Here is a 22,870-nt window from a genome sequence, read left to right as displayed (position 1 = left end):
ATCGCAGCATATTGTTTTGTTAGTTTTATTACGTTTGCTGGAAGGTAAAATAATTTTTTTGTTCGAGTTCGCGGATGTGCGCAAATCAACGTTAACAAATGTCTGCTTTCTTTGCACACACGCAGCTCCAAGGTCCAAACTAAACTCCTCTCACCAGTACAATTTCCACATCTGCTCTCACCCTTCGTAGGTTCCCCTGATCTGCTTCGCAAATAGAGTCCCTAACATTGTCCCACACATGCTTCGGGTGCAATATAAATGCACAAAAAGGTAATTTTTTATTGAATTAATTATGTGCGTTTCAATGGGATGAAAGGCAGACCTCCTTCTTATTTACATTTTCGCATTTTTACAACTGCTTTGCTGGTATTTGAAAAGCAACGTAGCTTTTAAGTTCATTTGATGCCACATAGCAACAATCCACATAAATAAAATCCACATCATGCCATATAATTCCAATTAACACATAATTGATGGCCGGAATGCAGAACAAATCAAAACATTCACCCCCAGTCAAGAGATCTGGGTTAAATCTATCATTCTTTTGCTCACCATGCCACCCCAGTTCAGACCTGGCAATATGCAATCTTGTCTTGACCCTGTGCCTCATGGGAACTCCACAACATGCCACTACACAACACAAAATACAATTTCACATATTAGCACTCCATGACACACAGACCACATAATTACTATCCACTTGATTCCCCTGCACACCATGCTACATAATTCCACTACACACATCCACTTCACACCACACAATTATACGCCACACAATTCCACAACTAACAATTCTAATCCAACCCACATAATCCACTCCACATCACATAAATCTACTCCACTCCATAACACGAGTAAAAGATATTGGGCCAGATGTACAACTGTTTTTGCATGCGCAAACGGGTTTGTGAACCCATTTGCGCATGCAAAAACAGCATGGGCCATGTACAAAGCCTGTTTAGCGAGTCTCAATTTATTTGCGACTCTCTAAATAGGTTTGGCGACTTGCTAATAGGAAGGGGCTTTCCCTTCCTAATAGCGTGCGCAAGCCCATGTCTGAATCCTTTGGGGGCCCAAAACATTTGCAAAATACCACCCTCTTGGGAGGTAATGCACTCGCAAAAGGGGACCCTTTTGCAAATGCATGGAAAAATATTTTTTAAGAGCAGGCAGTGGTCCCAGGGACCACTACATGCCCTTAGAAAATGAAACGAAAACGTTTCATTTTTTTCATTTTTTGAAAGCATCCCGTTTTCCTTTAAGGCCCAGCAGGCCACCATACCTGGGAGGGCCTACCATTCCCAATGGGGTCACAAATTGCGAGAGGCTAATATTCATGAGCCTCTCTATTTGTGACCCCATTGGGAATCACTCAAAGTGTGTTACACACTGTTGTACCTCCAAAATAGTGCCTCGCAAATTGCAAGTCGCAAAAACTCACAATTTGCGAGGCGCTATTTTGGGTGTCGTACATCTGGCCCACTGTAATTTCCAATGCCAATAGATCTCGCTCTAACTCTCGCCAATACGGGACCTATCGGCATTGCCAATGCTTTTTTCCTGTGCTGTGAAAACATTTTCCCTGCGTAGAAAGCCCTTCCCCTACAACACGAGTACATCTGGGTGATCTATGTTTTCTGTTCTGAAAAGGGAGATGATCTCCAACCATTTCAGCCAGAAAGGGTTCAGAGAGAATTTCGAGAATGTCCAGAAATGTACACATTTCCAAGAATACCACTCCTCGGAACACCCTCTTCCAGCCCCTTAATTGGGTTTATTACATGCAGATTTCTCGCTGTTCGCAGTGGATAAATCACAACTATGCTATAGTAGCCCCAATACAATGAATGTTCATGTCCACAATCATTAATAGGAAATAAACCAGTACAAATGTTGAAATGTGATGTTCACGAAATGAAAAGCTCTTTTGTATATATGAATGACTTACCCTTCCGTGTTTCAGTCCTTTATTAGTCAAAAACTCTTCCTAAAGAAATTATGTTTATTTTGCCCGAGTTAATCTAAACGATGTGGATAGATTTCATATATGCATACAAACGAAAGTAGCGGCACAACAAGTAAAATAAAAAAACACAAACCTGTTTAAAGTACTTCAGGGAGTATTGGTACATAGGATCTATTTCTGAAAGACTGGCGATGACATAGTATATGACAGATCCTTGAGTAGCCACCAGGCGATACTTCTCTCGGGCAGCGTTTATTTTCTCTTCAGTGGCTTCGGCCTCTTGCAACCTTGTTTTTATTGCACCTGAGGTGATCTGTAGGAGACATATTGTAAGAGACAGAAGTTGGTCAAGCGAACTCTGGCTGTTTGGCTGCTTGTGAGATGAGTGTCGACCTATCTCTTACCATTTTCAGCACATTTAATCCACGGATAATCTGCGCGCATTACCACAATTGTTTCATTCCTTCTTCAGAAAAGGCACATTAGAAAAAGCGTACATGACCTGATACATTTCGAAGTTTGCAAACTACGTATATTTGCTTCTTGCAGAGAACCACAAGAAACATTTCACTTTTAAGACTTGGGAAGCTATACATTTACAAAAAACCCTATTTAATGTCAACTTCTTTCGCTGACATTTCAGTTCACCCGAGTGTTGTGTTATCAACAATGCTAAAGTAGCCGTTAAGTTGCTAGAGATGTGTAATCGACGCAGCACACACCTGTGCAGCTGGATGTTCTTTAACTTTTTTGGCCAATTATACTATTTTACTGTATAAATTGACACTAAAACTCACAATCGTTAATGCCTTGGAAGTTACAAACATTTAAATAAGTGCAAAGGACACATTACATTAACTGTTATATAAAAATAAATTATCTTTTTGCATTTAAAATATTCACAATATCTAAAATTAATCATCACTTTTGTATCCCGGATAATTAGAAAAAAGAATCTTTCCCCGTCTGAGTGGGTTTCAATTAGCACTGAAAATCCTTCTATACAGTTAAAAAAAACAAGACAATATAATGCAATGACCATGTTATAGTAATCATGATCTAGGTCATGAAAATGTTTGATTTAATGAACAAGTTACTTATCTTCAGTAACGTATTATTTGGTTGAGACAATATCTAGCTGCAGATTCCTTATCTTTGAATTTCCCAGACATCAGACTGGATCCGCAGACGTTTGTGAGAGCAGTACCCCTCCGTGACGCTGGGTGGCTCCGTTCGGTTCTGTGTGGCGTCATCAGCATCGTTGGCACCGGATGTGAAGTCGCAGTCATCTATATAGGCGCCACCCAGGAGGAAGGACTTTTGTTACTTTTCACGACTTTCCACGCCAGAAGCACTGAGCCATGACGTGAACTGACTAGTGTTAGTCCTGAAAAGGGAGCAACCTTAGCACTATAAATGTGTCCACAGAGCGGGAAGGCATTGGTGGGTCTGTAAGGAATCTGCAACTAGATATGTTCTCTATTAGAAAATGCATTACCAAAGGTAAGTAACTTGTTCATCTGATCGAGACTTCGACCTGCAGAATCCTTACCCTTGAATAGATACCCAAGCCATACCATCCCAGTGATGAACAAATTAATACACAAAAAAATTCTGCTGAACTGAACAGGGGAAATGCCCATGCCCGACCTTACTGTCTAGGCGTTAGTATTTAGCAAATCTATGCAGGGAAGTCCACATTGCTGCCTGACAGATGTTGAGGTCTGGCACCCATGGCTGTCAGCCTTCCCTCTGGTAGCCTGTGCCAATAAGCCCTCAGGAGGCTGCTTTTTAGCAATGACATAGCAGATCTATATACAGAGAATTACCCAGCATGAAATGGACTGCTTTTGTACTGCCCAACGTTTTTTAGCTCCCACATAGCCCACGAAGAGTTGGTGGTCCCACCAAACTCTTTTGCATGGTCAAGGTAGAACAACAAAGCTTTTTTGGGGACCAGACGTTGTCCTCTTTAGAGGGATGTGGAGGAGCATAAAAGGTGGGGAGTTGGACCTATTGACCGAAATGGAATGGGGTCACCACTTTAGGTAGGAAAGAGGTCCGGGTGCAAAGCACCACCTTATCCAGAAATATCTTAAGGTAGGGAGGCTTGGATGATAAAGCCGGTAGCTCACCTACCCTCCGGGCAGATGATATTGCCACTAAAAATGCTGTCTTGATGGTATGCAACTGGAAGGGACAATTATTTAGTAGCTCAAAGGGAGCACACATGAAGTGAGTGAGAACCAGGTTCTGATCCCACTGAGGCATAATGAAGGACGTAGGGGAAAACATATGCACAAGTCCTCTCAGGAACCTATTCAAAATAGGGGACTTTGATAAATAGGGTTGGTCAGGCAGTTGCAGGAAAGGGGACAGAGCAGAAAGATAACCATTGAAAGTGCCCAGACCAGAGCCCTGCTGGGCAGGGTTAAGAAAAAAAGAGAAGAATATCAGAAGGAGGGTCTATAGACTATTCTGTACAATATTTTAGAAATGTTTTCCAATGGCAGGAGTATACCATTTTGGTGGGGGGCCGCCTGGCCGCAAGAATAAATATACAAACTTCTGGAGGAAGGTCAAAAGCTATCAACTGTCACCGCTCAATCTCCATGAAGGGATGCGGAAAGTTGACCGGTTTGGATGGAAAACCCTCCCCTGCTGCGACAGAATATCCTCCTGAAGGAGCAGCTTGATTGGAGGATCGATGCTCATTGTGAGAAGCTCAGGCTACCAAATTCTCTGCGCCTAGTCCGGAGCCACAAGAGTGACTTGGACACTGTCACTCCTGATCTTCTTGAGAACTCTGGGTAGTAGTAGAATGGGAAGGAAGGCGAACATCATAAAATAAAATGATGGACGGAGTGTTGAGACCTTTCCAACACTCACCCAGTCCATCACTTTATTTTGTGATGTTACGATGGGAGGGAAGGCGTATATGAATCCTGAATTCTACTTGCGGCGAAAAGTATCGCAAAGAGATAGCTGCCTTGGAACCTCAATCAAGAAATACTTCTGACATTGCGCATTTTCTTTGGAGGTGAACAGATCTAACCAAGGCTTTTCCCATGGCTAAAAGAGACCTTGCGCCACATCCAGCTAGAGATGCCATTTGTGATCCGCTAGGCATCGACAGCTGAGTTAGTCTGCCCTGGCATTCAGAGAATTTGCCACGTGTTATGCCCTGTTGTTCCAGCCATGTCCAGAGACACAAGGCCTCTTTATAAAGGGTCATTGACCCCGCCCTGCTTGTTGCAGTACCACAAGGTGGTGGTGTTGTCCGTGAACACCTGCATTAACTTCCCCTTGACAGAGGGAAGTAATGCTTTCAATACTAGTCGGATCACCCAGAGCACCAACAAGTTGATGTGGAGCCCTGCTCAGCCAGAGACCAGAGTCCTCTGATCTGTCCCTCTCCCAAATGGCTGCCCCATCCCAGGAGTGGCGCATCTGTCACTACTGTGAGATGTGGTTGAGCAAGGAGAGGGTCTGCCTCTGACCCAATCACAGTTCATAAGCCACTACTGCAAGTCCTTTGCAGTTACTTTTGAGATCTGGAACACAACAGAGAGGTTCCCCTGATGCTGTGCCCACTGGAACTTCAGGTCCCACTGCAGAGCCTGCATACGCCATCTGGTATGATTTACCAATAGGATGCAGGAGGCCATGAGGCCCAGCAGCTTCAGAGTCATTCTCACCAAAATCCAGTATAGAGGCTGAAACATTGGTATCATAACCTGAATATCCTGGACTCGCTTCTTGGGAGGATAAACCCAAAACTGCACTGTGTCCAGACAGCTCTGATGAAAGGGAGCGTCTGAGAAGGAGTCAGGTGTGACTTTGGCACATTTATAGTGAACCTCAGCGAATGCAGGAGATCCACCGTAGTCTGTAGGTGGGAAACAACAGTCTGGGGTGAAGACACATTCAACAGCCAGTCATCGAAGTAGGGGAAGACTGAAACCCCTAATCTGTGCAGTTGAGCTGCAACCACCGCCATCACCTTGGTAAACACTTGAGGGGCGCTGGTAAGGCCAAAGCGTAGCACAATGAACCGAAAGTATGCATGGCCTACCTTGTACAGCAGGTAATGCCTGTGGGAAGGCAGTATGGGAATGTGAAAATACGCATCCTGCAAGTCCAAAGCTACCACAGAGCCTCCTTGGTCTAGGGGAGACAGGACCTGAGCCACCATGAACATCTTGAATTTCTCCTTTTTGAGGAAGAGATTGACGGTTCAGAGTTCTAGAATAGAACGAAGACCTTTGTTCTTTTTGAGTATTAGAAAGAAGTGAGACTAATAACCAGTGCCTACTTACAATATCGGAACCCTTTCAATATCCCCCTTTGCTAGGAGAGCTGTAACTTCCTCTTGGAGCAAGATAAGATGATCCCCCGCCAGGGGTTCTTGAGATGGCGGTAAAGGGGAGGGAAGGACTGGAAAGGGAGGGAGTAACACCACCGAATGATCTTCATGACCCACTCGCCCGATGTTATTGACTGACAGTGGAGATGATGTTGGATTCTCCCTCTAACTGGACACCCATGGTCTTGTAGAACCAAAATAGGAGAACTTAGAGTCTGTAGCCGCCGGAGTATCGGTGGCGGACGAATTCTGGCTACCATTACCACAAGGTCAGAATGCACTGTGTCCACGTCTTCACACAATTTGGGAAGTCAGTGCAGGATTGTGGCTGGTAATGGCTGCCGCAGTTGAAATCCACTTCCATTGCCACGAATGGGGTGAAAGGTAGACTGGGGGCAAGGTGTAACTGAGAGGCTCAAGGACCTGGCTGTAGCCTGCGAGTCCTTGAAGCACTTTAACGCTGAGTCTGCCTTCTCTCTGAAGCGATGAGTCCCATCGGAGGGCATGTCCATGAGGTTGGCCTGAACATCCACTGAGAAACCAGTTGTTCTCAGCCAGGTGTGGTGCTGCAAGGCCATTGTCAACGAAACCACTCTGCCCAGCGAGTCAGTCGTATCCAGACCACACCTAAGGGTGAACTTTGCTGCCTCCCTTCTATCTCTCACTGCTTGCGAGAGCCCAGCCCTGGCCTCCTCTGGGACCTGTGGCAGCACTTGCGCAACTGTTTTCCATAAGGAATGCGAGAAATGGCCCAAAAGGCATGTGGTGATCACTGACCACAATGCTAGGATGGTGGAAGAAAAAATCTTCTTCCCAAGTGCTTCCAGCCTCTTGGATTCCCTCTCCAGGGAGGCAGAAGGGAACATGCCATGGGATGTTGAGGCTTGATCTACCAAGCTCTCAGGGGTAGGTGCTAGCTGCGGAAACTTGAATCACCTGGGGCAGGGCACTGGCGGCATGCTATTGTCCTGTTCACAGGAGCCCCTGAGCTAGGCTTGGACCAAGTGCCTAGAAGGACACCCTTCAGTGCTTCATTGAAGGGAAAAAGGGGTTCAGATGAGGAAGCCCCAGGCTGAAGAAGCACTTCAGTCAAGAGGTTAGTCTTGACCTGCACCGAGGGCAGCTTCCAAGTCAAAGACCTCCGCTGCCCTCTTCACGACCATAGCATAAGACGCTTCCTCCTCCATAGCCACAGGAGGTGGGGAGAGCATACTAGCATCTGGAGGAGTATCCAGTCCACTGAGCTTCACCAGCTCCTCATATCAGCCCAATTCCTCACCAAGAGTGTCTAGCAGGTGTTCTGTTCTATAGGGTCCAGTGACTCCTCCCACTCTTCTCCCATTCCTGTAATCTCCTCAAAATGTTCAGGCAATGACCTAGAGCCCCTTGGCTCTGTCGGTGCCGTAATCGATCGGCGTTGATCCTGATCCAGAATCAGATCCATGAGTCCCCACCAGAGCAGAGGCTGGAGCTGTTGGCGCGGAACCTGATGGGGCCTCTTCCGACCCTGCGGGGCCTGGAGCCACACCGGATGGGTCCGTCCTCTCAAATACTCAGCGCGTGGCCAGGTAAATCTCTATTATTTGAGAGGAGATCGCACAAGCTCCTGGAAACTGAGGGAGGTGCGGAGTCGGATCTGGCAATTGCTTCACAGAACCGTGCATGAAATGTCAAAGGTCCGCACGCGTCTTCTCAATACTCAACGGATGAGGTAAAATCTGTCTAGATTTATTCTTCTTATGCTTCTTCCCCGAGTGTCACAAGGATGTTGAGAGCGATAAAGATGACTTGGGGCTGCTGGAGTGATCTATTGACCATCTCTTCTTTGATCGGGACTAAGATCTCCCAGTAGTTGTGCTAGACAGTGTCCACTTCTAGGCCACTAGCAGCTTTAGGGACCACTCCCTCAAAGCCTTCGGCACAAACGCCCAGCAGTCCAAGCATGATTTTGAGCGCTGTTCGCGGTCCAGACATAAGCACAGAAGTTGCGGGTCGTTAACTGACATGGCACAGTGACAGGCGCCACACGGTTTAAACCCTACTTTTCTAGAGGTCATCCCTCGACACACAAGAAAAAACACTTTAACAAAACGTCGAAAAAGTCTGTCAAAAAAAGACAGAGGGGTAGCTCTTCTCCAGATCAGGACTAACTGGTGGGGAAAGAAAAGAACTGACATCTGCGCACCTGGGTAGCGCCTATATAGCAGAGCAACCCGACGGCGTGCAGGGGTATGTTATGTTATGTTATGTTATTTATGTTATGTTATTTATTCTTTTGTATAGCGCAACGGTTACTCAAAAAGAGTATCCCGGCGCTTTTTAGGTAAGGGAAACAGATTTCAGAATAACACAACACAACTAAAAACAGGTTAAAAGATAAACAAAAAGAAAACAAACAACTGGGAGACCTATTGAGAAAACAGCCAGGTTTTGAGACCTCTTCTAAAATCAAGGAGAGTAAACGCCCCCCTCAAAGGGAGCGGTAGTGCGTTCCACATCTGTGGGGCCAACAGACTGAAAGAGCGGCCCCCCAGGCGAGCCCTCTTCACACGCGGAACAGCCGCCAAAAGTAGAGATTCTGACCGCAACGAGCGAGTCGGATGGTAGAAGGTCAGTCTCTTTTGAAGATGTTTAGCTCCCACCGCATGGAGCGCCTTGTAGGCCAGGGTCAAAGCCTTAAAGGCGATCCGTTTGCGGATGGGTAGCCAGTGCAACGCCACCAACAACCCAGAGGCGCTGGCCCGTCTACTTAGGCCAAAAATGGCCCTGGCCGCCGCGTTCTGTACAACTTGAAGCCTTTGTAGCAGATACTCTGGCAGGCCCAGGTAAAGAATGTTGGCATAATCCAACCTGGAGCCTATCAGAGCCTGCACCGTCAGCCTCCTGTGCTCCTCGGATAAGAGAGGCAGGAACCTCCGCAGCATTTTTAACAGGCCGAAGCAAGTGCCGGTTACCCCCAAGATCTGGGCTTTCATCGTCAGCCCCTTGTCCATCTTAACCCCCAAGTTTTTAGCCATGGGAGAAGAGCCGGACGGAGGGAACATGTCGATGGGCCACCAGGCCTGCCAGCTAGGCTCCGTCTCGCACCCAAAGAAGAGTACCTCCGATTTGTCGGAATTGCACTTGAGGCTGTTCCGTTGAAACCATGCGAACACAGCCCCAAGGCAATTCTGGATACTCTCCCCGTCAAAGTCGGCCCCTCTCTCGCAAGAGAAGAGGAGCTGGGTGTCGTCGGCATACGACACGATCCGGGCACCAAATGACTCCGCCACCGCCGCCAAAGGGGTCATAAAGATGTTAAAAAGGGTCGGGCTCAATATAGAGCCCTGAGGGACCCCGACTCCCAGAGGCGGCATTACGGCGGTGTCAGATGATGTCCAGATCGTTTGCCGGCGGCCGGCCAAAAAGGAAGAAAACCATTTGAGCACCGTCCCCCGCAGACCAATCTCAAAGAGTCTTGCGAGCAGGCCCTCATGGGGGACGGTGTCAAAAGCCGCCGACAAGTCCAACAACACCAGCATGACTTTGCCCCCGGAATCCAACACCCCTTTAATGGTTTCAGACACCTCAAGGAGCGCGGTCTCGGTGCTGCGATGAGAACGGAAGCCCGACTGGGAGTCATGTAATAACTCATGAGACTCCAGAAAATGGAGAGCACCGACTGAACGTGCTTCTCCAAAATTTTTACAAGGGCCGGCAGCAACGAGATTGGCCTATAATTGGCTGGGGCTTTCGGGTCAAGTCCCGGCTTTTTAAGCAGCGGGATGACCATTGCCTGCTTCCATACTGGCGGCACCTCTCCCAGACTCAACGACAGGTTGAGAAGAGGGTGCGCCAGCGGATTAACCACCTCCGCCAGTTTACCCAGGAGCTTAGCAGGGCAGGGGTCAAGCGGAGACCCAGATTTTAAGTTGCCCATAAGCGCTAAAGAAGCTGAGGCTGGCAGAGAAGGAAACTCAGCCAATAAGGCACCCTGCGCAACTGAAGGAGGCGAGCCCGCCTCGGGTAGCGGTAATATAACCAGTTCACTCGATAGAAAGGAGTCCTGGATAAGTTTGATCTTGCCAGTAAAAAAACATGCAAGATCCGCCGCCCAAGATTCTGCGGGCCCCTCTTCCGAAGCAGTAGTCCGAGGGGAGATGAATTCTCGAACGATGGTAAAGATCTCCTTACTGGAGTTCGAAGCTGCTTCGATTCTCCCCGCAAGATAGGCTTTCTTTTCGAGGCGGATGTCTCGGTGGTAAGCTTTCACCACCGCCATGTAGGCAGCCCTGTCCTTGCTGTCATAATGTGCCCGCCAGGCCCTTTCGGCTACCTTGCACTGCTGCCGCGTAGCCTTAAGAGCAGGGGTGAACCAAGGGGCCGAGACCCGCTTAGATGTCGAGCGGGGGGGCGGGACTGGGGCCAGGTCATTCAGCCTCTCCGTCAGCCATTCTTGCAGGGACTCCAAATCTCTCTCTAACTCGCCAGACAGAGAACAAGGGTGCTTCACAGCAGCCTGAGCCAGCATCTCAGGGGTCACCCTGCTAAATGCTCTAAAGGCTCGTCCCCGCTGCTGTGCGACAGGGTAAGGCGCCCTGGCGTTGCCGCTGATTACAAATTTGGCCAGCCAGTGATCCGACCACAAGACCGGGAGAATCTCTTTCACCACTAGAGGCGAGGTCGAGAAGACCTGGTCTAGAGTGTGCCCCTTGTCATGGGTCGGGCCCTGCAAATGCGGGGTAAGACCCAGCAGAGTCATAGCCTCCGCTCCCTCAAAAGTTCCAGATCTAGTCTGACGCCCAGGAAATTCAAAGGTAAGGAATTTGCAGCTAGAAATCTCTATCAGATACAAATCATGAACATATAATTCAATAATGGAAACAATGTAAATACATTAAAAGGAAGGCATCTTCATAATCAGCAAACGATACTTCTAAACAAACCAACAATGAAGCAAACCTAATATAATTGAAGCAGCAGCTAACTCAATTTCCTGCAGATTGTGACCATAAAGGTAACTCTTTTGCATGTAACTGAGGGACCTCACTCCACAAACTACAACTGACCTAATTCCAAGCTGTAAATGTATAGGGTGCAGCCAAAACCTGTTCTCGTCAGGTAAATTCGGCCAAGAACATGAAAAGCAAAATTTCTCTTAGAGCACTTTTCCCCACTTCTGTTAGGTGGGGGTGTGGGGAAACTGTGTTGCTTATCCTTACGGTTAGACCTGGTACCATTGGTGTGAGTCTCCCTTCCATTTTTCACTGATTGCCTCCTCTGTTTTTTATATGTTTTACTGGTTTAGATGCTTTGGGCACTATGCCACTGCTATTAAGTGCCACAGTGCAAGTGCTCCCTATTGTAAATTAATGTATTGATTAGTGACTCCATGATTGGAATATTTGATTTACCTGTCAGACCTTCGTATAGTGCACCATGTGTGCCCAGGGCCTGTAAATCAAATGTTACTGGTGGGCTTGCAGCACTGGTTGTGCCACCCACAGAAGCAGCTTGTAAAGTGTGTCTCAGGCCTGCCAGTGCCGAGCCTGTGTGCAGTCTGTGACTGCCATGTCGACTTGGCAAGTGCACCCACTTGCCAGTCCACCCACTTGCCAGTCGCTAAACCTTCCCTTTTCTACATATAAGACACCCCTAAGGTAGGCCCTAGGGCTGGGTGCATTGTATGTAAAAGGTAGGTCATGCCCGGATGTGTGTGGCATGACCTGATAGTGAATTACAGCCTATTTCGTTTTTCACTATTGCAAGGCTACCTGTCTCGATAGGCTAGAATAAGCAGTTTGATGATAACATTTTATAATCCTAACTGACGCGGGGAACATAGTAGAAATTTGTGGTTAGTATGCCTGAACTCAGAATGATAAAATACATCTTTTAGTGAAGTTGGTTTTAACATTCTGTGTTTGAAAATACCACTTTTAGAAAGTAGGTATTTTCTTGCCTAAACTATCCAGCCTGCCTCTGCTAGCTTGAGTATTGTATGTCTGGTTTTGTGAGTGACAGGGGCTGGGGGGTCCAGGAGACAGGGTGAGTCAGCACAAGGCTGAATAGACCTATCTGCATTGGGAGTGGTGGGCAGAGTAGCACCTGGGCCTGAATAGGGCTGTGCCTGCCTTCCACAATTCTGGCTCCACCTCCTGTGGTGTGTCTGATGTACCTGGTCCACACTGACAAAGGAAGAAGGTGTGCACTGGCAGAATGCACCAATAACTGGTTTGGACTAGGTACAGGACCCTCTGCTTTCAAAGAACAAAGAGAATAGTAGTATAAATATGGGGGCCCAGACCCCAAGACTTTAGATAATTTCTGGGAAAACAAGACAAACCTTTGCCAAGGAGAAGAACCAAGGAAGCTGCAGGAGTTTTGACTGCCCCTCTGCCAGTGTGCTGTTTGCTGGATTGGCCTGCAGTGGTTTCTTTATTGCCAAGGAAAGGAGAAGGAACTTTTAAGGAACTTTCATCATCTTGCAGAATATTTCTCTAAGGGCTTGAACTTGTGTTTGCCTCCTGCTGAAGTCTCAGGGCTACAAGACTTCACCACCAGCTCCCCTCTGAATTTCCTTGCTGGGAATTCTGTCTGCAGAAGCCTGCGTGTCGCTGGAAGCGCTGTGCCGTCGCATCGCCGGAGAAGCGTGTCGTGGCCGCAGAGGCCACCGCATCACCAGAGAAGCGTGTCTTCGCCGCAGTTGCTTGCCATTGCATCACCGGAGAAGCGCGTCACCACCGCAAGGGTCGCCATCGCATCACTGGAGAAGTGTGTCGCAGGGCCTGTCGCGGCTCAGAAGTTGTCGAGTCACCGCACGGCCGTCGGGTGTGCACGCATCGTCTTCACGTCGTCGCATCGTATCAAGGGCACCATCTTATCGCATCGCACCAGATTGTCGCATCGCATCGAGGCGCCATCTTGCCGCATCGTAACCGGAACGCAGTACGAGAATCAACACATCCCCCTCTCGCCGGTAAGGAACAAGACGCATCCCGTACTCTGCGCAAGCATTGAGGAGCGACGCATCGTCTTCCCCGAAGCAAGGAACGGGCGCATCACCCTCCCTGCGAACCTTTTGTTTGTTTTGCGTTACGCATCCAAGGTACTTTTGTGAGAAAAGTGTCGCATTTATCATCAACTTGAACTAAGTTACTTCTACCATCTTTAAGTCTATTTTGAGTACAGTATACTGGATTTTTGTCGTTTGTGGTATTGTGTTAAATCTATATAAATAATACTTATTTTTATACAACCTGTATGGTGTCAATTTGTAGTGTTTTCACTGTGTTACTGTATGTGTTCACAAATGCGCAAAACACTGCCTCTGAGATAAGCCTGTCTGCTGGTGCCAAGCTACCAAGGGGGTGAGCAGGGGTTATCCAGGAGTGTAATCCCCTTTCCCTGACTTAAAAGCAAGGGTCCTTATGTGGACAAAGCGGTACACCATTGCCAACTAGAGACCCCCAGTTCTAACACTTACTGCCAGGCAATTTTAAATGTGAACACTTGTCAGCATACAACTGCCCATTGGCCAGTTACCCAGTCGCTTCTAGCTTTTAACAAAGATCTTAATTTTCATTAGCCTCATAACACAATGTTTCGTACTAAGATATATGTAATTTCCTATCCATTTATGACTGTAAAGTTTTGTACAAAAATATGTAATAAAATATTGTAATTGGATAAATGTTCATTTTTGTCAGTCACATTACATGGTTTTCATACACTCCTTTATGTATGTTAAAAAAGAAAAAAGGCTCAGCTTGCACAAACCTTTGATTCTTGTAGCGTGTTGATTAACTCTTCGTTGTCCAAAATATTCCCCTCTGAAGCAAAAAGGAGCTTTAGAATTCTGTCCTCTATTGCTTTCAGTTGATTTTTATCAGAATTTATTCTTATAATCAGCTGGTTTCGTTGTTCCTCTAGATCAGGTCTTTCTAAGCGAACCACATCACTAGAAATGAAATTAAAATAATTGATACAAAAATAAATATATAAATGAATGCCTTCTTACCACAGACTTGATGTTGATTACTTGCAATATGATCAAAGATGCAATAAAAACAAGGCAACATTAGTGAAACAGAAGCTAAAATACTAATAGGGAAATGTAAATGCTCACAAAGGTGTTCTTTATGTAGTTGTGTCATGCTCCCTGTTGAGACGTGAGTTACACTGAGATCTATAAACCTGATTGACAAAGCATTTTCTTTGAGTAGTTTTCATAAGCCAGTATGTCTTGCTCGGGGTTACTCACAAGTAATTCACTCCTAAACCTGGAACAAGACACACTTACTCATAGAAACAGCTGTGTCAATCAGGGCTAAATATTCAGGTGTAACTCACACCTACACCTGGAGTAAACCTAAAGTAAATAAGGGCCTGGGCTTCGTCCCCACCTATCTAAGTGATGATTTTGTTACACATATTGAACTAGCCCAGTTCTTTCAGAAGATACGATTGGCCTTTTTCTTTACAGACGACACAGAAGCTGGTGACCATATAAGAGAAACCAACTCGGGCCTGAGGAACAAATCGACCTTCAACCCACCTCATATATTTGGTCCCACCAGAAGTGTCTACTTTTGAGAAAGCTTTGATCAAAGAATTCAAAAGACTGTCGGTGAAGATGCCCTACTTCAATCTGTCCAAAGTCAAGCTGCACTGTCTCCAACAACTGGGTATAGATAGTGAGGTAGTGATAAAGCCGGCAGACAAAGGAGGTGCCACAGTCATTATGGACAGCCAGAGGTACCAAGAAGAGTGCCAATGGCAACTTATTGACGCTAGAGTCTACCGCTGCCTACGGCTGGATCATACCCCTAGACTCCTGTCTACCATAAGAACATTGGTGGAGAAAGGGAAAATGCAGGTTGGATCACCAAGTCTGAATCAGAATTTCTGGTTACAGAAACAGCCAAGAACACTGTATCTTTATATCTTACCCAAAATACACAAATCTACCAGACCCCCACCAGGATAACCCATTGTCTCTAGCATCGTATCACTGCTTGAACCACTTTCCCAATTCGTGGACTGGTTCTTGCATTCTATTGTGGCGGAAATGCCATCCTACCTACAAAATACCAATCATGTACTGAATTTACTGACTCAGATTGCCTTTGACCCAGAGAAATACCTGTTGGTATTTTTTGATGTGGAATCCCTCTACATCAACATCCCACAAGATGAGTCCCTATAAGCAGTCAGAGAGCTTCTGGGCCAAAGAACGCGGGATAACCTGACTCCTACATCCTTTTAGATATATTGCATCACAGTCACCATGAATGAAAATTCCTTCCAATTCCAAGAACAATTGTACTGGCAGGTCAAGTGTACTTCGATGGGCAGTACCGTTGCCCCGAGCATGGCTAACCTCTACATGCACAGCTTTGAGTCCCTCCATATTTACCCACCTGAAAACCCCTACTCTACCAATCTCATAGTCTGGAAGAGATACATCAATGACATCCTGGTGATATGGGAAGGTTCAGATCACTTATTAAAAACCTTTGCCGTTTGGCTAACTCCAGGAACCCCCATCTGAGGTTCACGTGTGAATTCAGTAAGACTTACCTTCCCTTTCTCGATCTACGGCTATATCCTAAGGACGGTGGCATTTGTTCAGAGCTATATAGAAAACTGATGGCTCACAACTCCCTCTTGAGCTACACTAGCTTCCACCTACATGCTCTCAGGAACAACCTCCCTGTTGGACAGTTTCTAAGGATATACAAAAACTGCACTGAAGTCACGAAATACAGAGAACATGCTGACACACTCAGCACCCATTTATCAGAACGATCTTACCCAACTAAACTCATACAGAAAGCATCCATAAGGGATAGACATAACCATTGTAAAGTCCTGCTTGAAACATACACCAAAAGCCCCATGGACCGCATTACCTGCGTCAGCACTTATAGTCACCTGACCAATATTGTCAAGCGATCAATAAACAGGAACTGGTCCATTCTCAATACCGTGGCAAATTAACTACCAAAACCCATCTTTGCCCTTAAACGCAGCAAGAATATTGGGGATATTCTGGTACACACACGACCAAGAGCACCATCTCCCACAATGAGAGAGTCTTGGCAAAACACTTTACGGTCTACCTTGCCTGCAAAAGGACATCAACCTTGTGGATCATGCTCCATCTGCCCCTACACCACCTCTATGTCACAGATAGATCTAGGTCTGTCCACTCCCTGGGAGTTACGCACCCTCACCAATTGCAATAAAGAACAGGTTATTTACATTATACGCTGCCCCTGCATTTTAATCTATGTGGAGAGGACCACATACAAGGTGAGACAGAGAATATTGGAACATCAGAGTTCAATACGGTGTACGAAAGACAACACCAAACTTACAAGACAATATCTAAATACAGGACACACTGTGCAAGACATCCTCTTGGTTATTATAGACAACCCCAACTACTTTCACACAATGGGTACTCACGAAAAAGTATTATTCAGCAGGGAGCAAAGATGGATTTTCAGGCTCAGCTGCGACAGACAAGGACTAAATGATGACATCCTGTGGATGAGTCTAGGATGATGGATATCCCACTCACAGAGTACATATTAACTAGGCGATATGACGATCCACCACACGTAAATCATTAGGTCCTAGTATTTGACCATTCCTGAAGTTTACTTACTGCTTGACCTACTTGCAGTCATCCTACACTGACTGTGCTAGCTACATTGCTACTCCATACCATGTGACCCAGTTTATCCTATAAAATATTTTCAGGGTCCCCTGATCCCTCCCAACACTATCTTTATATCTATTTTTATTTTTATTGTTGGCTTCTCCCATTTCCAGTTCTATATGTTTATATGTGTTCTCTCCAGGACATGCATATCGCTCTGTAATTGCTGCAACACTTTACAGTCCCTTTTAAAAAAAAAACATAGTCTATGATCTATCCCTCTCTTTAAAACGGGTTTCTTGCCTAATACGCATGCCCATGGACCTAGGAACTACACTTGCCACGGTCCTTTGAGCCATGCCACGCTAGGTGCCCTCACCGCGTCATTTTGGGCGCACTCCTCTTGATCTGCAACGTCCTGGCGGTGCATCTCTGTCAGGAACTCGATAGCTAGTGCCCTCATCTGCCTACCAAGATGGAAAAGCCTAAATTTGCCTGTTATTCAAGGTTGTGGAGACCGCGCCCCCACCTGTGGCTGCTCTTGCGAAACTGCAGCTTTTGATTGCTCAGACTGGTTTCAAGACTATCCAAGATGGCGGCCGCCATTTAATCAAACAAATGCACTCTAGTCTTTCTGCAGGGCACTTGAGCCGTAGTGGACCTTTTGCGCGAGGTCCCTGTGAGGCGCGCACTTCAACTGTCAACCTGGATGGAGAGCAGTGTTTTGCCCTTCGCACCTGCTCTGAGGAGAAAGTTTAGCTACAGAAACACTCTGGTTTTAATCACGCCTTTCGCGGAAGGGTGTGCACACCAGAGGAGCTCTGTTACAGCACGCGTGTGAGAGCGCGTTAGTACGGTTAGGATTAACGCGACCGCATGAAACTACACATCCCAGCATTCCTGCACGCGCGTTACGTCCCGGCGTCTTCCACAAAAGCGGAAGCACTGCGAGGTCGCGCATCGGAAATTCTTCCTGGCGACCGGAGTTGGAGTTGTATGCAGGAGGTCCTGACGCCGGTGAAAGTCTATACCTGCAGGGCCCTTGGATTATATCACAAATTCATCCGTCCGTGTGGGGGCGGACACGGAAGTACTGTCTACCGGCATACGGTCGGGTAAGGGTGTGGTGCACCAGTCCCTTCCGCGGTGCAATCCTCTCTGTTTCTACCTTCCCTTACCCGTTGGAGAGCTCTGCACCAGCTCGTGCGGAGGAAGGGAGGATTGGTATTCTAGACTGGAATAGTTTATGACACCAAGAGGGTTCCAGGCCCCTGATATATGTTTAATGTTGGTTTCTGTTCAGGAGCATTTCGAAAAGGCTCCGTGGCCATGACTTTTGCCTAAAAGAAAATAGACTTGTTTACATAGGGGTGAGAATGATCACCGTGTCCTCTGTGGGCCAAACCTGGGGGAGCTAGGCTAAGTGAGAACGGCCATTGATGGTTCAATTGGTGGCAAGAACCTTATATTGTTTTGGCTGCAAAATATTGCTATACTACGCATTCAACCACACGTTGCCACTCCATGATGCAATAACCTGGATCATGCAAACGTACCAGGTTCATTCTAAAACGACCTCTGGCATTTATGATGTTTGGTATTGCTGTCTGTTATTATGCTTGTGACTCTCTTTTAACAGGGGCTCTCTGAGTGGTAGCTGTATACGCTCGATCCCTGTGAGGTCCAGTAGAGTCTCTATCAGGGTAGGTTCTGGTGTAACCATATGTGTTCCGGATTAGCGAGATTACTGTGCAGGCGCTAAACTTCATTGTGGAATAATACTCTGATGTATTTCTTGTTTATTGCATGTATCCCCCTTGCAGCTAAAACAAGTCGCAAAGAAAGACTAAACATCCCTGCCCGAGGTAGAGGGTCTGGTTCTAGTGGGGCCGGTCTTTTTATTTTACAGGTACCACAATAGAATCTGTGTTCCTTCTCCCTACTGCAAGGAGGCGTGGAGTCCAGGGGTTAGGATAGGTGCAAGGTGCTAATCTTTTTTCTTTGTGTTTTACAGATCTCCCTCCCTGCTGTCCCCTTCCTTTCCTTCCCTTGCTTGATCCTCCCGCTGACCTGTGTCATAACGACTTTCAGGCTTGGGTAGATCAAGAGGTGGACCATATATAGCAACAATCCGCTCTCGAGGACTGAACCAACGTGACAAGCTCCCCCTAGTGGTATTTTGTTGAATTATTCCTTTCTATCCTGAGAAAACATAACTGGTCAAGACTCGAGTTGAACCTCGTCCAGGACAGCGAGATAAAGTAAGGCAGAAGCTTCTAAGTTTTGTAGAACTGACTAAGGCAACTCAGAGACAGAAACACCTTTAGTCAGTCCTTTGTGAATAAACCTTTGTTAAAACTAATTCAGTCTTCAACAGAGAATTTCAATAGCATCTAAGGACAATTCTTGGTTCAGTGCTTTAAGTATCATTTTACACATTTAAGAGAGAGGCAAGCCTATCTCAACAACCTACCATACAGGACCCAGTCCAGCTGCCCTCGTTGATGTCAACTCAACCCCCAAATGCTCCCGGTCCATCTACCTGTCTTAACCTGCCCCGAGTTGCTACTGGTCCGGCCCCCTGCGAACAACCTTCTAACCCAAAGGCTCTCGGTACACGGGGTCTGGGGGCGGGTAGGCTTCAACCTAACCCGCTTGTGAATTTTGGTAAAAATGGCCTGACTAAATCTCCTTCCTATCCGCAGTTACCCCCGAAGCTTCGTCTTACGTGGTGGTGCTTACGGGAGTACCTCCATTGCCCAGTGATAGGGGGGAATCCTACAATGAATTAAAAAATAAAGTTATCTATTGGCTAAGTAACCATAGACCTCTGAATGGAGTAGGTTTGGGGGAGATTTTGTTTGTGCGGAGAGTTTGTTGGTTGGGGACCAGACCTAAAGATATTCGCGGGGATTGTGTTATAATTAACTTCAGGGATCCGAGAGTAGTTGGTCATATATTGGATCATGGAGGGTCGACTAAAGTAGGCTCTATCAATACCTGTCATCTGGGGTATTTTTATATGCATCCCCGTATTCCAAGGCCCTTGGATCTATCCTATTTCCATCAAGACAGCCAGGAATATGACTATAATATTCCGGTCGCCAATTCATTTAATGCACTTAGTTCTGTGGATTGACCACCACCATTGAGGCACGTTGAAGGAAGGGCTATGAATGTGAAAGGGGGTCAGGTAATGGATGGCTGTAGTACGGAGGCGGCACCTCACAATTTGGTATATGGAACTGGGTTAGGAGCAATAGTTATTCCCCTATCCTCCCAAAGTAACAGCCCAGCACGAGGGATAATAGAGTCAGGTATTCTAGACCCAGTAGCATCTCCCTCCTCTGTTGCCTATGCACTTTTTGAGGACTGTTCCTCTCAAGCAGCGACATGTAGATCCTTAGTAGGGTCTTGGAACGTGGCTGGACTGGGGTCCAAACTCCCCAATCCAGAGTGGGGAGAGCTTATGGATAGTTATGACATATGTTTGTTTCAGGAAACATAGCTACGGTCTATCCCAGTGAGGGTAGGTTATGCGTCTTTCCATACACCAGTGGTCCAAGGAGTCAGGGGAAGACCTTCAGGGGGGTTAGCCATCTGGGTTGCTTCTCATCTTGGTTGTTCAGTTAAGACCATTGATACTCAGTGCCCAGATATTTTATGCTTAGTGCTTAACTTCTCTGCTGGCTATTCGTTGGTAGTACTTAATGTCTACTTACGTCCTTATCCCCTCCAGTTGGGCTTATTGATTGTGGGTGCCTTAGATGCTCTTTTACATTCTCTTCCCCTAACGTCTCACAAAATTATAGGAGCAGATCTTAATTGTCATTTTGAACCCCTTCTTGGGATACCTTCAGTGACCTCGGATGAGGACGCAAATTGTACAATCCCAGACTGTATTATGTACCCGCAAAAACGTTTATTGCCTTTGGCCCTTGAGATTAATAAGTTAGTTATTTTACATTCTCTTAGGGCCTGTAATGGCAGACTCCTTCCCGATGTCCCGGGTTCACATACTTTTAATAGACCTGGGAATTTTTTCAACAATTGATTATATTCTATTATATTCTAGTGAATGTGGATTTTTGGGGCTATCTGGGAGCTTTCTCTGTCATCCCTAGGGTTGACAGTGATCACAATTTACTGACACTAGAACTAGTAGATAATATCGGTGGTCGTAGTGTTTCTAGGGGTTTAGTAACAACGAGCAGTGTGAATTTGGTTCTAGCAGCAGGTGGCAGACGCATTAGGTGGACAAAAATTGAGACTGAAGAGGCTAAATTGGCGGAATTATACCACCATGTTGCCTGTTCTCTAGCAGAGGTCTCCCACCTCTTGAGTCTTAATGGAGATTCATCCCAGCATTATCTCCTGGGTCTGCAGTCCATTCACAATAAACTCCTTAGCTCCATGGCCGGTTATTTTTATAGTACTACCACACAGAGGCCTAGGATAATCAAGAACGATCACTGGTATAACAAAAGTTGTAGGTTGGCTAAGAGTGCTTTGATTAAGGAAGTAAAGTTGGGCACTCAGTCAAGCATTAGATTGGCGAGGGATAACTATAAAAACCTGATGAAGGAGGCAAAATCCGAGTGGGAGGACTCGAGGTGGTCAAGTATTAAGCTAGCCCTTGAAGCCCGAGATTTCAGGGTATTCTGGAATCTTGTTCGAGCTGGTTCGGCAGGAAGTCCATCTGCAATTATTCCCAACCTTAGCAAAGAGGTGTGGCTAGAGCACTTTAAGCCCCTCTATTCGCTTAGTAATTTTGACTGTGGAATAGACCTAGCAACCCAAACAAATGCTATTGCTATGGCTTATCTGGAACATGTGGACTCGGAGAGCCGAACCTGTACCCTTTTGGCAATCGAGCTGGCTCTCAGTAGTTTATCGTTGGGGAAAGCTCCGGGCCTTGATAGGATCCCAGGTGACTTATATCGAAGTGAACAAAAAATCTGGGCTCCTTACATTTGGGTTTACTTTAATGCTATTTTGCAGGGCCTCGAGATTCCCCAAACTTGGTTAGGAGCTGATATTATACCTATCCATAAAAAATCTTCCCCCCTGGACCCGGCTAACTATCGCCCTATAAGTTTGATAGATGTTCTACAGAAACTGTTTGCCCGCATGCTCTTAACAAGATTACAGAGTTGGATGGAACATCAGATCCTAACTTCTCTTCAAGCGGGCTTTCGAGCAAAAGTTTCCACTATCGACCAACTGTTCAGATTACAGTTGGTCTATTGGAAGACGGTTTCTATTGGAGCTGGAAATTTATTTTTGATTTTCGTGGACCTTCGGTCTGCGTTTGACATGGTTCAAAGGGAGAAGCTCTGGGCGTTACTATTGGAGATGGGCGCCCCCCCTTATTTGTGCCATCTATTTAAGCGTATGCATGATGGAACATATGCAAGGGTGAGATACGGGAGAAGCGGGGAAAGTTTGGGTCCATTCCCGGTTGAAAAGGGTGTAAGGCAGGGGTGTGTTTTGGCTCCAACTTTATTTTCTCTTTTCATCAATGGGTTGATAGATCATTTATTGTGTGCTAGTAATCTGGACTCCCCAAGGTTAGCGGGGCGAAAGATACCTGCCCTAATGTTCACGGAAGACACGCTTTGTCAAAATCTTTTATGGGCATCCAGCGTACATTAGAGGCATTCTGCTCCTTTTGTAAACTAAGGAATCTGGAACTGAACCTATCCAAAACTAAATTTATGGTCTTCAGCTCTAGCCCAGCCAACTGTCCTCATCCTCAGATGGAAGGAATAGTGCTAGACCGAGTATCTACATTTGATTACCTGGGGGTAACTCTTAATGATGAAATGACATGGGGGTCTCATTTGGCGAAGGCCAATTTGAAGTTGACACAATCTGTGGGGGGTATTTT

At 46.3% G+C, this 22,870-nt stretch overlaps 1 protein-coding gene across 2 annotated transcripts in view; it reads right to left on the bottom strand.

Moving 5' to 3' along the window:
• The window catches only part of DNAH6 (dynein axonemal heavy chain 6), a 2,458,578-nt gene that overhangs the window by 527,473 nt on the left and 1,908,235 nt on the right, over window positions 1-22,870 (bottom strand). For both annotated transcript variants that reach the window (XM_085636629.1, XM_085636630.1), the window contains 2 exons: window positions 14,091-14,271; window positions 2,100-2,279 (listed from right to left, as the gene is read on the bottom strand). In XM_085636629.1, coding sequence (XP_085492755.1) covers window positions 2,100-2,279; window positions 14,091-14,271 — 361 coding nt within the window. The remainder of the gene's footprint in view (window positions 1-2,099; window positions 2,280-14,090; window positions 14,272-22,870) is intronic.

Source organism: Triturus cristatus, chromosome 2_1 (genome assembly GCF_964204655.1).
Source record: "Triturus cristatus chromosome 2_1, aTriCri1.1, whole genome shotgun sequence".
NCBI lineage: Eukaryota > Metazoa > Chordata > Amphibia > Caudata > Salamandridae > Triturus > Triturus cristatus.
Note: the sequence above shows the minus strand (reverse complement) of the source record. Positions and strands in the feature narration are given on the sequence as shown.